The sequence below is a fragment of the Alligator mississippiensis genome, chromosome 2, assembly GCF_030867095.1.
Source record: "Alligator mississippiensis isolate rAllMis1 chromosome 2, rAllMis1, whole genome shotgun sequence".
Taxonomy (NCBI): domain Eukaryota; kingdom Metazoa; phylum Chordata; order Crocodylia; family Alligatoridae; genus Alligator; species Alligator mississippiensis.
In genome coordinates, this window is record NC_081825.1 from 181516218 (window position 1) to 181533780 (window position 17563).

Sequence of the window (17563 nt, forward strand, 5' to 3'; positions counted from 1 at the left end):
AGCATATGGCAGCAGGAAAGGTTCTTTTGCCTGATTTGCAGCCCCACTTCCCCACATGAAAGAGGCTGTTTTTACTCAGCTGTGTACAGACTGGGAGGGGTTGAGGTGTCAGTAGATATATGTTCACTGGGGTGTGATTTTTCACACCTCCAGCTGACAGATATGCGGGAAAACTGTAGCACAGACCAAGCCTACTTACCCAGAAAGGAGCCCTAAGGTGGTTGTGGCAGCTCAGAGGAAATTAATAGCAAATACTAAAAATCCTCCCAATTCCTGTAGTACCTAAAGTGATCCTTCACTATCTAGCTATAATTATAGCAGATAGGTACCAGTAATGCTAACACAGGAAAGTTTGTAATCTTTCTGCATGAAATCCAAGATTTACTGAAACATTCAGAGTAATCCTGATAAAAAGATAGGAGCATGCTAGGACGGGAAAGTGGTTTCAAAAGTGTTCATACTTTGTTTACATAACCTGCCTCTGCAACCGTCCTACAAATTGTAACCATTTAGTCACAGGGTTTCAAAAAAAATTTTAAAAAGAACATTTACAATTTAGAATACAGTACCTCTGTAAATAATTTTATTATTACAAAACCAGCATGAAATTCAACGGAGAAGGAATGAGACACTTTATTTATTTTTGTTTAGTTACAAAGAATTTTATAAGTAGCATCACACCGAGTCAAGAAGCCAGAGGAAATTCAGACAAACTGGCATAACATAAGGTTTTTTTGCTTTAGTTAAAAAACAAAACAAAACAAAACAAACCAACCAAACAAACAAAAACCAACCAACACCCAAAGGAGGACCACTTTCTTTCTGCAGAAGAACGTCAGTTTGAACCAAGAGGAGAAAAAAAAAAAAAAAAAATCGGTTAAAAAATATATAACATAGGGATGGAACATGTGAATAATTGCATGTGAAATTCACAGCTTCAAAAGGATGGTGGGTGACATTTACAAAACAAGCCTACATGACGGACAAAGTCACCAGAGACAAGGCAAGATGAAAACTGACAGAGAGAATCCAATGTCTTCATACAATGGTTCACAACAGGCTCCCAAGGGAAAGCCAGAAAGGGAAAAGGCAACAGAAATACCTACAGTAGCTGCGCTTGCAAAAGGACAGCAGGGGGCCACCTTAGGTGAAGGAAGTCACACAATAAAAGGTGACAAGCAAAACATATGGACCCGCACGCTGAAATCAGCATGCGGACCCAACAAACGACTCTGATCATCAAAATGTTCAGAGAGGCAGGATCAAAGAAGGGAAATAACCAACTGCAACGTAAGTATCTACAGTCTATTGTGCATGTATCCAGTAATGGAAAAAACATTAGAGAAGTGGTACTCAGTTATTAGACCAAAAAGAAATAAAGAACCATTTTCTCTCCTTAGGTTTTTTGGAAATCCTTCAGTCTGATTTCCCTGGCCTGACAGAGAGCACATATCTTTTAACCTTCGTTTTTGGTTGGGTTTTTTTTTCCCCCCAAGTAAGGGAATCACTAATTAATTCCAATTATTTTTGTTTTAACCATGATTTAAGCCAAACAGGGGTTCTCACTTGTATGTTAACCATTTTTAGAAGAAATCATGCATTTCCAATTGGGCTTAGGAACAGACTAGCTTTTAAACAGACAACACCTGTAAACTCTTTCATGAACTTGATGAAAGATTAAGGTTAGGAACCCAGAAATAACACCCACAGACATGAGAGGAAAATACAAACCTCTCATTTAGATATTTTGCCTATGAAAAAAGAAAACATGTAGAAAAAATTGTTATCCCCATCACTTATTGGAGAGCATAAAAACAGGAAAACAAAAGGTCTGAGCAGAAAATCACAGTACAACTTTCAAATACCAATGCACAGCACCACAAGGGTTTAGTACAAAAACATCCCAAAAACTTTGGTAAAAGTCTCTCTAATGCCAACCCTAAAATGTGCCCAATATTTTTTCCCTTCTACTATGCTTAGTTTCTTTAAGACTAATAGCAGTTCTATAAAGGGAAGGGGGAGCACTATGACACTGAATTTGCCTAACTGCACAACACAAGGGATTTCTGAGCATTTTTACAGCCAAATCAGCCAAACAAATTGTCTGAAGAACTGCAACAGTAAGCTGCTGGGGTTCTTATGTCGGCAACATCAGAAGTCTGTTGGGAGAATCAAATCTTTTATAATAAAAATCAATCACAATTCCTGTTCTGTTTCTCAAACCTTTAAAACCCAAGTGCCGCTAATTTAGCCTTCTTGCTGAAGAATGAATACAAGATAAAAAGGAGCCGACAGCTGGACTAGAGCCAAAAGAAAGCTTTCAGGAGCAAAATGCAGAGAACAATGTTTGTTCTGCGTTCAGAATTTTACATGAAACTCTGCAGACAAGACAGGCATATATGGCTACATAGCCAAGAATATACATTTATTATGGAGAATACTGCCTTTAAAAAAGGAGAAATAAATTAGAGATTAACGTCTTTTATTCAAGCTGCAAGGAGAAGAATTCCTGGAGCAATTCAATTCACCACAAGGAGCAAGGTTTCTTTCAAAAGTCACCCTTTTACTGGGAAGGGCGCTTCTTTGCAGGGAGCCTGAGCAGAGAAATACCCGGCTCCTAGCTTTCTATTTATAGTCATTCAGGCAGTGAATAGTCTCATTCCAAATGCCACAAGGCATACTCACAACCTTTTATTCCAGGGACCTGATTTGTGTTTCATTTAAAAAAGTCCAGAGCTATGGGGAAGGGGGGAGGGAGGGCAGGGGGAGCAGCAATGCAACAGGCAACAGAAACATTTTTTTTTCAACTTTTCTGTTTCTTTATCAAGATAGAGCCACAGAGGGTGGAAAAGCTCTTTACAAGCTTTCCTGTGGAAAAGAAAAAAGTGCAGCCTTAAGAGCAGTGTGCATTTTTACTCATTAACACTGAATACCAGTGGCCCTACAATTTAAGCATATGTGGGGGAAGGAGAGAAGAGAGGGAGGGGTGAGAGCATTTCAATTAGTTGGCTTTGAAGGACCCTTCTGAATGAAAGGGGGGGGGGAGGGAGAGAGAGAGAGAGAGAGAGAACTTGTCAAATGCAAGTTCAAGAGAAAGCCACTTCTGCCAATGAAGTGTGCAGATGGCTGTGGGGGTTCCACTACACCCTAACTGGGCCCCTATTATGTCTTTATTGCTAGCAAAAAGAGGCAAGGGTCACCTCTAGTTTAGAATTAGTTAGCTTCCTTTCCCACAGGATGACTCGGGTCAATCAAACCAGCAAAGGAAGTCTTCCTTTGGGTGACTGCTATCCTGTCAGCGCACCCCAGCACCTTTAGAAAGGCAAAGATGACACAAAAACCTTTATGATTGTCTACGCTGGGGGAGAGGGGAGTTAAAAAAAATTCCCACCATTGCAAGAAATCTTGGGAGCTCTAGTGTAGGCTGATGCCAGCTGTCAGCAGTATTCCTTTCCTAGCACGGGAATCCAGGAGATTTGCTCTGAACAGGTTCAGAGGATGCGATTCAGAACGTGGTATTAACTAGCTTCAAAGATTCCCTTCCTGCAGACAAGGCTCCTGGCACCAAGGTACATCAAGTAATCTGGTATGAAGCTGCACTTTATAGGAAAGTACAGTCTGCTGTCAGTGTACGCACTACAGGAAGACAGGGTTGTCAGACTGGAACATACCTATGATACCCAAGCCCACTACACCAGCTCTAGCAGGGACCACGTAGGACAGGGGTGGGCAAAATACAGCCCATGGGCCGGATATGGCCTGCCAGCCCCTTCTATCCAGCCCATGGGGCCTTTAAAAATTTTAGAAAATTAATTTTTATCTGCCCGTGGCCGCCTGTCAAAGATGACAGGTAGACAACGGCAGCAGGACCCAGTGGGAGCCTGTGGCCGAGCAACAAGGCTAGCCTGGCTCCACCCAGCCCCTCACCCCCTTCCCGCTCTCAGCCCCCAACCAGAAGCCTCTGCAGCTTTTGGCCTCGTGCCTCTGGAGCTGTTCCCCCTCCCTCCGTCCAAGTGGAAAGTAAGGTAGGATTGGACAGGAGTGGCTGGAAGGGGAGATTGCGGGAGCGGTGGGGGCTGCAGGGCGCAGCATGGTGGCAGGGGGGCCCATGGGGAGCAGCGTGGGAAGTGGCAGCTGTGGGGAGCAGCGGGCCCACGTGTTGTGCAGCAGGCGGTGGAGATGCAGCGGGTGGTGGGATCTGGTAGGCGGTGGAGCTGCAGTGGGTCCCAGCGGGCAATGGGGCTGCGGCAGGCCCCAGCAGGTGGCACAGTGGGCCCCAATGGGTGGCAGAGTCACAGCTGGGCCCCAGTGGGTGGTGGGGCTGCAGCGGGCCCCAGGCAGCAGCAGAGTCATGGTGGGCAGCAGAGCTGCAGTGGGCCCTTGCAGGCAGGGGGGTTGCAGTGGGACACGTGCTGCATGAGAGACGTGCTGCATGAGACACACTGGTGACCCTCTGTGCTGGGTCTGGGACCACACCAGACTAGTGCCAAAAGCTAATCTGACAGGGCATCTTGTGCAGTGCACACCCTATGCCAGTCCTATACGCAACCTGCAGCACAAGCCCAGAATGCGGCTGGGGTGTTCTGCAGGCAACACAGGGGGCTGGAACAGCTGTGAGCACTGCATGCAGCACAGGGGGGCAGCACACACTGCATGTGGAGCCCTACAAAACTGGCCCTGCACATGCAGTACTCGGGGGCTGGGCTGGTGGGGCATAGCATGCACCCCAGGACAGCCCTCTGGGCCACTTTCACCACCCATGGTGCTGGTTCCAGCCTGTGCACCAGTTGGCTTCCATACACCGCAAGTCAATCCAGGACCCACAGGCTGGGTCCAGCCCACATGTTTGACATCCCTGCTTTACTGGTAGAGGCAAGTTAAACTGTGAGCCCCTTGCCATGCTTCCCTGCAAAATCAGGATGAGGGAAAGCAGAGCAAGGACATGAATTTTCACTGAAGTGGGAATTCCCCTTCCAAAAATTTGGAAAGCGCTGTACTGATGGAAGCAATTCAAACATAGGCAGGACTTGGCCCAGACATTTAAAGAAATCAATCTTTCTGGAACTGTCTCTTATACTGAGGTAAAAGGGGCAAGACTAGCAGCAAATCCTTATCTGTTCTCTGGGTCAGAAGTGAGCCATGTGACCACACACAGTATTATTCCTGGACAGGAGAAAGGAAGGTAAGGAAATAGAAGCCAAGAGAACAAAAGACTCTAAAAAGTCCTGATTGCTATTTGCAAATTATATGCTAAATACACTCATTGATCATATCAAGACTTTATTACATTTAATCACTGGCAATTTATTAAATGCAAACCAGGTTAACTACCTGTTTGTATGAAACTGGAAGGTAAAAGTAAAAAAGCCCTTAGGACTACAAGTAGTCTAGGGTCTACTTTCTTCTTAGCAAGTGTACAGACAACAAAGCAGTAATCTACTTTATGGTTTTCATGTCATGACCTATGTGAAGTAAATAAATGGGGAACACACACTAATGCTGAAAGAATTCTAGCACCATTAGCAGGCATAAAAGCTCATCTAAAACTGAATATAAAACTCCAGTTTAAGGTTACAGAAAGTAGTTCCTAACAACGGAGTAAAGTGGAATTTTCTCTGTGAAGGAGCGGAAAAAGGTGATCTCATGTCAGACAGCCTAAAATAATTCCTCAGTGAGGAGGGTGAGCCTCAAATATGTAAAATTCAAATAATTCGTCAGCTTTGTAGTTTAATACATCTGCAGGATTTCCTCCTTATAAATATAGTAAGAGCTAAACATGCAGAAATAATTCTAGAGAAAGCTACAAAAGCCAAGTTTAGAACGTGTCTGTCAGATGCTTACATTTTGGATTTTTCTGGGTTTTTACTTTTGTGTTTTTTAAAAGCATAAAACAGTATTTACATTCTATGACAAATGGAAAGGATTCAGAAATTTGTGCGACTGGGACAGTAACTAAACAAAAAGCAAAAGTTGCTATAGACAGCATGCATGGACCATTGTAGATGCTATAGTGCTGAGATCCAAATAAAACGTCTAAACCAGGCATGGTACCATGGTACCAAAACAATATCAGTTCAGGGTATCAAGTCATATACCACGCTTATTAAGTTGTTGTGATATAAACAGTTGGAACATCAAATTTCTATACCACAGCACAGGACCCCCACTCCCAATGTAGGGTATTCTATAGAGGTTTTTATACTATGCTCATTGCCACAGTATCTGAACGCCTTCTAGTATCACATTAAATGATGCGACTAACTTCTGCTGCATTTCTTCCCTTGACTTCTCCCCAAGGGAAAGAAGAGTTGCTGTGACAGCCTTGTTTTTGTAGAGTGCATCTTGTTTTCAGGTCTTTTTGCTTGCTTGCTTTGGCTTTATATAAATAGAAGTCTATCTGTCCATCCATCCAGAGTGCATGGGATGTGTGTGTGTGTGGTTTTAAATAAGCCATGTCAATATGCATTTATGATGGGGAAATCAAAGTTAAAGAGTGTGATAGATCCTTGAGAAATTCATTTCAGTCTTGGACCAGCCCTCAAGAGAGTGTTATCAGCTGCGCAGGCAAAGTTTACCATATCACTGAGGGCTAAACAGCAGTGTGGTGGCTTCCATCTATAGTAAAGAAAAGACATACATACACACATCTGATGTGCTGGTAGAAGCCCTGCTTGTTTTTTACCTTGCAATACATTTTTAGTATGTCCATACTTTAAGGCCAGAAGGGACTACTAGATTCAAAATTCTGACCACAAACAACTAAATTTTGCTAAAGTTATCAAATAAGTAATATAGGGCACCGCAGTCCTCTGGGGACTAAGCTTCAGCATGCCAAAATCCAAGGACAGGAGAGTTCAAGGTGCCACCACTGCCCAAGCCCCATGCAAGGGCAGGGAACTGAGCAGGTGAGATGTGACCAGACGACCTCAGCAAGCAAACCATGCCCCATTATGCAGAAGGCGGCAAAAATATCCTAGATTTCCCCACCACAATCTGACCTAACAGGAAATTGCTAGCCACCACCAAATCTGTCTTACATGATGAAGGTAAATCCAATTGCAAGGTATGTATGAAAGTACTCCTCTACATCCTATTTCCAACTGTGACTAATTTTTTAAACTTTAGAGAAAACCAGAAAGAAAGCCAGATGTATTTCCCTCTACGGCTGAACTCTCCATTTCTCTTGCATACAAGAAGTCCCCTGCTATCCTTTTTGTGGATCTTCAGAAGTAATGACATCCTATTTCATCCTTCATCCTAGCTCTCAACAGGTATCGGTTAGTCATTATTTAATAACCAAAGTCCAAGATGGAGCTCTTGCTTATCTCAAAAACAGCTTATATTCCCTTCCAGCACTATCTCTACTGGAAGGGACAATTACTACTAATAATCTATCATCAAACACAATAAAGTCCAACAGCAGCATGATTACTTCTCTATCAACATATTTTAAAGTAGATCTTTGTTTCCTTTACAGACCCTGAATATTCCTTCTGTAACACTATCTGTATATAGGGTATGCATTTGGTAACATGGTCTCAAAAACACTGGGACAAATTATTCCTACTGAGGCTTAATACAGAGACTGGATATAGGTGGCTGTATCTCAGTAACATTTTGAGTTAATACAGCTGTATGGCCTTGTTTTAGGTAAAAGGAAACAAACCCCACCCCCAAAAACAACAAGCACCCTCTACCCTGCAAAACCCCCTATCCTTTTTACAACAGGTCCAACAACTTCTCAATTCTTCAAGCACAACCACAAAATGAGCAGTGACCTAGAAAAAGATCTAAAGCCAAATCAAGACCTAGTGATTACATATTACCCCAACCCACATGCAATTTCCAGCAATAACACTGGGATCTGTGTGTAAAGACTGAGGGCAGCATATGTGCATACTCTCAACAGTATAGGGGTACAGAGTCAGAAAAGCAACAAAGTCCAAGAGCCATAACTGGGTCCAATGAGTGTTATTAAAAAGATCGTCCCATTTTGTAAGAGCATATCCCTGAACAGCTTAATAAAGAAGAAAAACACAATAGAAGACAGTCCTAATTATTGTTAAGTAGCCTATTCAGCATTTTGCAATGTAAGATTGACGTGCATTACATGCTTTAAATATACAGAATCTGATTTTAGAATCAAGCAATTAAAAACCTTTAAAAATATCCCAGGACTGGGAAAGTGTTTCATTTCAGTATAGACACTTTAATTAATAAATACATTGCTATTGTAATCCATCACTTTTTTGTGATAGGATCAGCTAAAGAAGAACTGGACAGTTACTGCAATGTATATACATTACTACATAGGACCACAAGACAGGAGTGTCCTCCTGAGCCACTAAGTCTAGTCCCCTTCTGAAATACATAGATTGATTTTCTTGTCAATTTATGCACGTTCTTTATTTTGTACTTAGCTTGAACAAGAAAAGTAGCCCAACAGATCTCAAATTCTTCATCAGTTCTATTTCACTTGCTTGTTCACTTGCTTGTTCCCTTTTACTAGCCCAAAAGTGCAGTTTGTGGTATAAAGTCTAACGGGGAAATCTTTATGGAAATATTTGTCTTAGTTAACAAAGTCCAAGATATAGCGCTTGGTTATTTAAAAACCAGCTTATATTCCTTCCAGCACTATTTCATTATGAAAAAGAAAATATTGCCTTTAATGCACATTAGCAGTGAAAATATTTTTTAATGCCATCCACTTTTGCTAAACCCTTACCCATATCATAACATAATTATCTCAAGGCCATGCAATGTCATGTCAAATAATTCATTACCAAGAGTATAATTTAGAAAAAAAAATCAAATTATAACAACCATATCCCAATTTTCAAATATGGTGTCATGAAGTGTGGCTTGCAGTGTTTTCAGGTTGGGGATGGGATCATTACTTGACAATGAGTTTTGCTTCTGGCTTCTACATTCTGCAAAACAGCAAAGAACAACTGCACGTGAAGTGTGAAAGTTCTGCAAAGATAAATGTAGGGCATTGATCCGTAACAAAAAAGCAGAGAGAAAAAAGATATTCTTCATAGCACTTAAGAAAAAAAAGGCCCATTGAACAAAGAGTTAAATAAAATCCATACATAATAACAAGCACCTGAGAGTTTAATAATTGTTAATTCTATAATTATACCCTGGGCATTTTAAGCAAGAGCTGAAGAAAGAGTACACAGGAATCCCAGCTAACCACAAAATTGGTTTTTAAGGAGAATTAGAAAATTCTACACGTGGATGCCACTGGCTCTTTGCTTCTCTCTCTGCTGGAACCCTGTAATCCTTATTAATCTACTGGGTTTTTTTTTCCTGGAAAGTACCTTTTTCTGTAAATAAAACTTAAAGTTCTTGTTGGATTCATCTATGCCTTTTACTTGTGGTAGTTGACACTGTAAGAACAACAGGCAACTCAAAATTTACTAAATTTTCTTTTTCTTGCTGCAGATGCTACCAAACTAACTAAGCAAAAATTTTTAAAAGCTGGGAACAATGTTACCACAGGGTGCCAAATTTGCAGTGAAAGCCCCATAGGCTGCTGTCACGCAAAGTTTGACAAGTCTCGCCAAATGGTTTCTTCAGGATATAAACTTCTTGTGAAGTGACTGGGCCCTTTGTATTACAGCTAAATGATGCAGATGGGAAGGTCTCTGCCAGGAAAGAGTAACTGCTGTTTTCACCACATGAAGTTTTACACACACACAAATAAGAACATACTCTCCCAGTATAGGATACTGTTTGGTATCCTCTGGAGTTTAGTTGCTTTTTTAAAATTGTTTTATTGACCAAAACACCCAAAAGCAATGGCAAAACTACTTCGTATTTAAAAAACAAATATTACAAACCTAAAGCCTAACAAAATGAGAAAGATTTCTCTGTCAAATTCCCAAGCTACATCGAGTTTAGTCACTGTTTAAGAACTTAGCGTATCACAAGGCCTTCTTAAAGAAGACTAAGATGACCCTTTGTGAAACTAAGATACTGTAAATCAGTGCAGAAGACCAGACAAAAAACAAAAAACAACAAACTCAAAACTGTACTCAGTCATGCCTTTTAAATGAAAAACATCTGCAATATATAACTATTACAGCTGTGCTAGTCTCTAATCTATGAGCTTTTCTAGAGAGAACTACAGAAAAAGCTGTATTCAACTACAGGTTTCCCTCACTTTATGCGGGTTCTCTATATGCGAATTTGCTTTTATGTGATGACCTTTTTTATACCAAAAATTCGTTATGTGCAAGGTAAATTCACTCTTATGTGATTGGTGTGGTGGAAGCCCACAGTCAGCTGCTTTGTGCGGTGCATCGTAGGAGTGGTGCACACCAAAATAGTCTCCTGTGTGGATCTGTGCTCCTTGCTTGTTGTCTGCAACATGTGTTTCTGTAGCTGCCACCCCTATTATGATAGTGCCCTTTGCTCGTGTGTACTGTCTGCTGTCGGTGAGTACCTAAATTGTCTTGTAAACGTGGTAGAAATGGGCCTGGGGGTCAGTACACTCATGGTCTTGGAATGTATCCCTATTTGTTACATTGTAAAGTGGGTTCCCTTTATATGAATTCAAGTTATACACTGTTTTCCAGGAATGCATGTACAGCATAAAGCGAGAGAAACCTGTAGTTCCATTATTGAACAATGGATGCCAGTTGAAATGCCACTTTCTGCCTACTGGCAGTTCTATAGACGTCTGCAATATTATGACCTTCACCTTTACCAGGAGGCACAGGCTGCAGAGTCATAGCACTGAGCACCCAACCTGATCAAACTTCTTGAGTTGACCAGAAAGTTTCCTGCTTTCTCCTTAAAAAAGCACTAAAAAAACCCAAACAATATTCCACCAGTGTTTTGGTCAGAGATGTATAATGGGAACTATGAAGCAGGTTGTAGCCTACAAAAGCTTATACCTCTGTGAATGAGTTAGTTTGCCTTGCCATCTGCCAAACTTCAGACTAACACAACTACCAACCTTTCTCTACAGTTCGAACATTGATGGATAAAATCCATTCAAAACTGCACTGACTTGTCTGTAACCAGAATGTACTACAAAACAATCTACTGCCAACTATTATATCTATGTTCCTGTACTCATTACTGTCACCTAGTTTTAGCCAACAACTTGCCATTCACTAGTTTTAGGTGCCTGCGTGCAAAAGACTTGGCTAAGTAAACAAGACCACATAATGTTACACAAAAACCTTTCTCCGTTTTGCAGCCATTTGGTTTGTATGTTTGGCAATCTGAGGATGCAGTAAGTACATACATACTAGGGCTGTGTGAAGTTTTGGTAGCCAATTCGATTTAGAAGAGATTTGGCCTGATTCAGCAGCTGAATCTCTGAATCTGAATCCAATCAGGAGACCAATTAAAAGGTCCAAATTGAATCAGAAGCCTCCAAATTGATTCAGAAAAGATTCAGAGATTCGGCCGTAGACTAAACAGGCAGCAGTCCTCAAGGATGCTGGACACAAATGCCTCCAGCTGGTAATTTTGCAGGGGTTTAGGTTGTAGCCGTGTTGGTCTAAGGACATAGGCAGACAAGGTTCCTTGGGTGAATACGATATCTTTTATTAGACCAATTATTGGTCTAATAAAAGATATCGTATTCACCCAAGGAACCTTGTCCAGCTGGTAAGTCTGTTATGGTGGGTGAAGGGGGAAGGGAAGGGGCATGGGGGGGATGGGGGTGCAGATCAATGCCCCCACAGTGAGGGAGGGATTGGGGCTGCAGCTGGGACAAGCTGCCCAGCCAGGCGGCTAAATCCGAATCCGAAGCGAATACCTGCTGCTTTGCACAGGCCAATTACGTACAAAGAATGGAACTCCATGACATCAGTTGCACTGGATAACCATTTCAGTGCCACGTTCTAGGCAAAATACACATACACAAGAGGGGTAAATCCATATTAAAGCAAGGCATAATAGTTGAGACTATCCCACTAAGTACATCCTACAGTCAAAGCTGTGCATATCATGAACAATTAAAAAAAACAAAGGATGTTGTAATCATGCGTTTGACGTGGCTATTTAGGGGAATCCTTGGGTAAGGGGGTTGCCTACAAATGCAGAGGACTGGAGCAGATGGCACAGGAAGCCTCTTCCACTTTTATGTTCCAACTTTGGAATGAATGATTTATTCAACACATTTAGCTCTTCTCCTGCACACAAAATATTTCTCTATTTTATTAGTCATTTACCAATTTTGAATCATGCTTTTAAAAACAAATATAACTTTGGATTCATCTTGACAGATTGATATTTGGACGGTACTGATTAACTGTACTTGGTAGGTAAGTCAGTGCAGTTTCTGTTCCAAGTGGATGTGAGGATACAAACATTTCTGGTGCAAATGATTCAAAATGCAAAATCAAAATTTGTTTCCTGTCAGCAGTTATGCAAGCAACCTTGAATGTCACTTTCGACAATGCCAGTACAGGTCACATTTGTACAAAGCCAACAGAGAAAGAATCATGGTCACAGGCAGTGCAAAGCTGTTCAAAATCCCAACTTAACATTCATTAAACTTTTCTTCTCCACCCAGTTCTATAAAGAACTAAATTAGTCTTACAAAGATCCGGTGGAAAATTCTGTCTGTGGTCTGTAGAAAGGATAAAACTTTAGGTGTGAAGAAAGAGAATGGAAAGAAATATTTAAAATTAAGGTCCATCTATTCCCCCCTTCAAATAACATTCACAATGTCATACATAGCAAGGTGGGTTTAAGATGTTCTCTCAGCAAGGTGCATTTAAATATCTGTGTTGTATAGAAACCAGGCATCAATATATCTGAAAAGAGGTTAATCTTGTGAAGGGCAAATATCTTTGAATAGGATAGAGTAGGTGGACTAGCTCCTTTCCTCCATTCTTATTTTATTTTACTTGATTTCCTTCTATATTGGTTAAAAAAAGGGGGGGGGGATTCAAACCAGCTTCTTTGATTTCATAATTTTTTCTGAACACATTATCTTTAGCACACCTACCACATGCTGCTTCAGACTGCATATCAAAGAAGGCTGCATGTATGACTGTTGCATGAACTGAAGGCCTAATGTACATGATAAAACACTAGCAAATACTGAGTTTTGATATTGCTTTTTCCTAATCTTCTGTACAGAAATTTAAGATTGGTACCATAGCAACAGCCTAGTCAAAGTTTCATTCCACGGAGAACCAGTTCAAGCTGTAGGAGAGAAAATATTTAAACTGATATACTTAATCAATTTCCTTTCTAACCAAGTTTGTTTCCCATGTGACATTCTTATTCTGTAATTTCATTGACAACTCGTTTATAAATTCTCTAGGTTTTGTTTTTCCCTACCTCCGTTCCTCTACTTTTAAGCAATTTTGAATACACCGAAACCCTTCCCTTGAAGCTAGAATAATTATCAATTAAAAAAAGCCTAATTAATTTAGCATGTTTAATTTTCAAACTATTTGCCCAACATCCTTTTGGAAGCAGACTAGTACTTATTACTCAGTACCATAAGCAATGTCACAAGTTACCAGGATCCCCAGAGCTTCAAAAGATTAAAAAAAAAGATTTCTATGCATATGAATAGCCAGTTTTTATTATGTTGTTATATTGTATTAACATTATTATAATATGCATATGAATAGCCAGTTTTTATTATGTTGTTATACTGTATTAAAATTATTATAATAACCAAACATTTTGGGAGGGCTATAAACCATCATGTCTTGGGGGCATGTTATTCTGCAAATGCTATGAGCAGAGCTTCTTGTGCCTTCTTCTAAAGCAACTGGCACTGAACCACTGTGGTAGGCAGCAGGATGGACTAGATCAGTGGGTTCCAACCTGGGGTCAACACACTATGTCTAAGGGGTCTGGCAAAAGATGATTCTGATCAATCAAAAGTATGTGAATACCCACACTTAAAATTCAAAGAGTCTGCACCTCCATTCAGAATTTCAAAAAGGGGTCTGCACCTCCATTCTAAAGTTTTTAGGGGTCCACAAACAAAAAAAAGTTGAAAACCAGTAGACTAGATAGACCACAAGTCTGACTTGGAACTGCTACTGCTGTTTCTAGGGATTACCCAGTTCGAAGAACACAGTTAAAGAAAAGCTTATCAGTAAGGCAGCCTGCTGAAAGCCAAACAAGTCATAACCAGAACCAGGAACTGAACTAAGTCCTAGACACGTTGCACCAGGGGTTATAGTTATCAAGCTAACTGCACCTCTGACCAATTCAGATCTGACTGCTTCCCCTACTCAAATCTCAGGCTTTGAACTCGGGCCTGTTTCAGGTATGAATCATGATCCCCCCACTCTCTCAGGAAGGGTCCCAGAGTACTAACCTTAGATACTTCTGCAGGTCTGACTTAAGATCAGCTCCTGCAGGCTGTTGACAGACACTCTCTTCCTCCTGGGATGTATGACTAGACTACACAGCCTTCTTAAAGCAGAGTGTTGCTTATATTAAAGAAAGGCATTTTAGGAGACAACTTTAGAAAATATAAGTGCCTGGTTTACTTAAGACCAAGCTACCTTGGAAATCTGGGAAAGGTCCACTACTATTTTAGATACTCCCACTAGACCTTTCTGTGCCCATCCTAGTCCATTTTCCCCTCAGCACAATTCACTGACATCTCTTCAGAATCCTCTTATCTGCTTAGCATCCCTTTCATTTCTCTGGACTTGCAGCCTTGGTAAAACAGCTGTGTAACTATGGCCAGGGCTCTGGAAATAGCACCTTTACCTCGCACCACACCCCAAGCCATTTGTTGGAAGTCTGTTTGTCTACAACTACTGGATTGCCTCCCTCCTTGTTTTTCAATTAAGTTAAACCAACACCTTTCTACAGGAAAGCCCAGCACCACATGATAGCTATACAAAAAAGTGACTCGCTAAAAGGCTACGTATAATTCTAAAAAGATTACAGCTCAGCACTCCTAGACTATATAACAGTTTCAAGTCTGCCATGCTGTGTTCTTTCTTATTGACTAAAAGGCCCTCAACCTGCACTATTTGCTGCACTTAGTCCCCACAGAAACGTAGCTGAGTGCTGGTGCACTTGTGTGGGTGTGCACTTTGTTAATGTTTGTTTCAATTAAGATTTAGTCAGACATATTAATGGAAAAAGATGAAGAAAAAGACAACTATTATACCATGTATGCATTAAGATGCTTTGGAAAAAGCATGGCTTGCTAGTTAAACCCACATGTAGTCTAGGTGAAAGCCAAAGCCCATCACCTGATATGTTTGGAGACCTACATGAGCAGGTCTCAGATATAAAAGCAATGATTCTTCAGCAGCACTCAGAAGCATCCTTCCTACTTTCTTTTCCTTACAACAGCATTTCCATTTTGCTAAACTTTGTATAGTCACAAGCTTTCCAAACCAGTGAAAAAGAAACCTGACTACTCTGTGCTAAACAGGATGGGATGAATTTATTATGTTATTTGTTCAATAACATAAAAATCAGAGAGTATTAATCTGCTTGATATTATTTCACCTTTCATAACTAACAAAAGTAGAGGGCATAATAATTTTCATAAAAATTTAATGAGGTGGTTTCCAGCCTTCCTCTCCCATTTAGTTCCTCCTGTATCTATCTACATCATGGTCTCTGCATAGATTTCTACAGAGCCTGCCAAAAGAGCAGGCTTGCAAACATCACAATATGTTAAGTATTATGTCTTTCCCTGCCCCCCCAATCTGAGACATCACATCCACCTACTGTCTTGCCGTAGCCTTAAATCAGGCCCTCTGCATGTAGCAATTTCAGTATTCCAGAAATTGTGGCCAAGTCAAAAAAACCCTTAAATGGATTTCACTTGAGCATCCCGCTATTACACAAGATTCTCAGGTGCTTTAAGCAGGACCTACTTAAGGGCAGTGTATCATTAAGAAGTGGATTCCTAAACATTCCAGGCCCTACACATGCTTGCAGGGATAGTTCTTCCTTTTGTTTTCTGGGAACGCACAAACATTTCATTTTATTCTTACTTGCCTCAATTTTGTCCGTTTTTGCATCTCCCCAGTAGAGTTTGTCTTCTTCAAGATCCAGTGCCAAGCCATTGGGCCAGCCTAGGGAAGTGTTTACCAGGACCCTCCTCTCTGAGCCATCCAGATAAGCGCACTCAATCTTTGGACTTTCACCCCAGTCTGTCCAGTACATGTAGCTGTAGGGGGAAAAAAACAAACAAACCCAACAACAACAGTAAGAACAAATAAATACATATTTATGTTACAGTATGTTACTGATGTTCAACTTGGGGTTTGTAGCCTGCTGAGAGAACTCTCCCCTGGTAGTCTCATGGGGCAGTAATTGGACTAAAAACTCCACTGGCAATCAGTTAATGACAATAATCTAAGGATTGAGCCTTAAAAAGCAGTTATCCAGCATGGGCAGTGGCACCATTCTTTACTATTTTTGATAACATTAAGGATAAAGAATAGTAAGGCCCAAAAGGCTACATAAAACTTATTAGATGCAAGCATGCAATATACTGATTTTGACAGAAGACAAGGAGTGAAAATCATGATCTCTGACAAAGAGCATATCCATCAGCTACTAATTAGCTGTTACAGTCTTGCAGAACCCTGGACAGGGCTTAGAAAAGATCCACCACAGGGCAATAAAACAAAATAAAACAAGAACTCCTCACCCCATCACAGGATTCAGCACTATTGCCCTGGGTTCATCTAGATTTTCAGATATCAGGATCTTTCTGGATGTCCCATTCAATCGAGTCACTTCAATGCGATCTGTTCCTGTGTCAGTCCAATACAGGTTCCTAGCCACCCAATCCACTGCTATGCCATCAGGGTGGTTGATTTCTGTGGTCACTAGGGTCTGTGCTCCAGAGCCATCGAGGTAGGCCCGACGAATCGCCCTGACATCGTCATCAGTCCAATATATATATCCTTCAACAGGATCGTAATCTATTGCAATTGCATGCCTGATATTATCTATTTGTAGAATGATATCAGTGAAATCTGGCATGTCCAAGGAGATTCTTCGCAAATCTGTCCTTCTTGCAAGCAATAAGACTTCCTCAGCACCTGGAAGAAAGCACTGCCCATGTCATTTTTCACCTGTAGTGAGAGTTCCTTCACCTGTCACAAGTACATGTTAACCCCATTAAGAATTACTGCACAGAAAGCAACACATTACCAGCATCAAACTAACAACTATCACCTAACATCAAGAACACCCACATTTTGGTCAAGTAAAGGGGTTTGTATTAGACATGGAAGTTATTTTGGAACAGCTATTTCTGCTTAACACCTTGTGCAGTTGTTGTGATCTCAAAACAGAAGTACCTTACTGCATATCAGTTCAACGCATTGAATTAATTTGGGTAAGTCACACTTATTTAAAATGCAAGTGTTCACAAAGAGCGTTAATCAGGAAGAGCTCCTCATATTTTGGAGTCACAATTTACCTTAATTCAAGTTAATTTCTCTGTACAAACAAGCCGTAGGGGGCCATATTAGCCCTTTGCCAGAACGCCTAAACACCACACCTAAGTTGCTTCATGCTTAAGATAGCGGTGAAGCCTCCAGATCTTACAGGTCCTACTATCCATCTTGACCCACAA

The 17563-nt window shown here is 40.9% G+C and overlaps 1 protein-coding gene across 3 annotated transcripts in view; it reads right to left on the reverse strand.

Moving 5' to 3' along the window:
• The window catches only part of LRP5 (LDL receptor related protein 5), a 271539-nt gene that overhangs the window by 128211 nt on the left and 125765 nt on the right, over positions 1 to 17563 (reverse strand). For all 3 annotated transcript variants that reach the window (XM_019485201.2, XM_014604244.3, XM_019485200.2), the window contains exons 6-7: positions 16628 to 17024; positions 15970 to 16141 (exon numbers count right to left, since the gene is read on the reverse strand). In XM_019485201.2, the coding sequence (XP_019340746.1) occupies positions 15970 to 16141; positions 16628 to 17024 (569 nt within the window). The remainder of the gene's footprint in view (positions 1 to 15969; positions 16142 to 16627; positions 17025 to 17563) is intronic.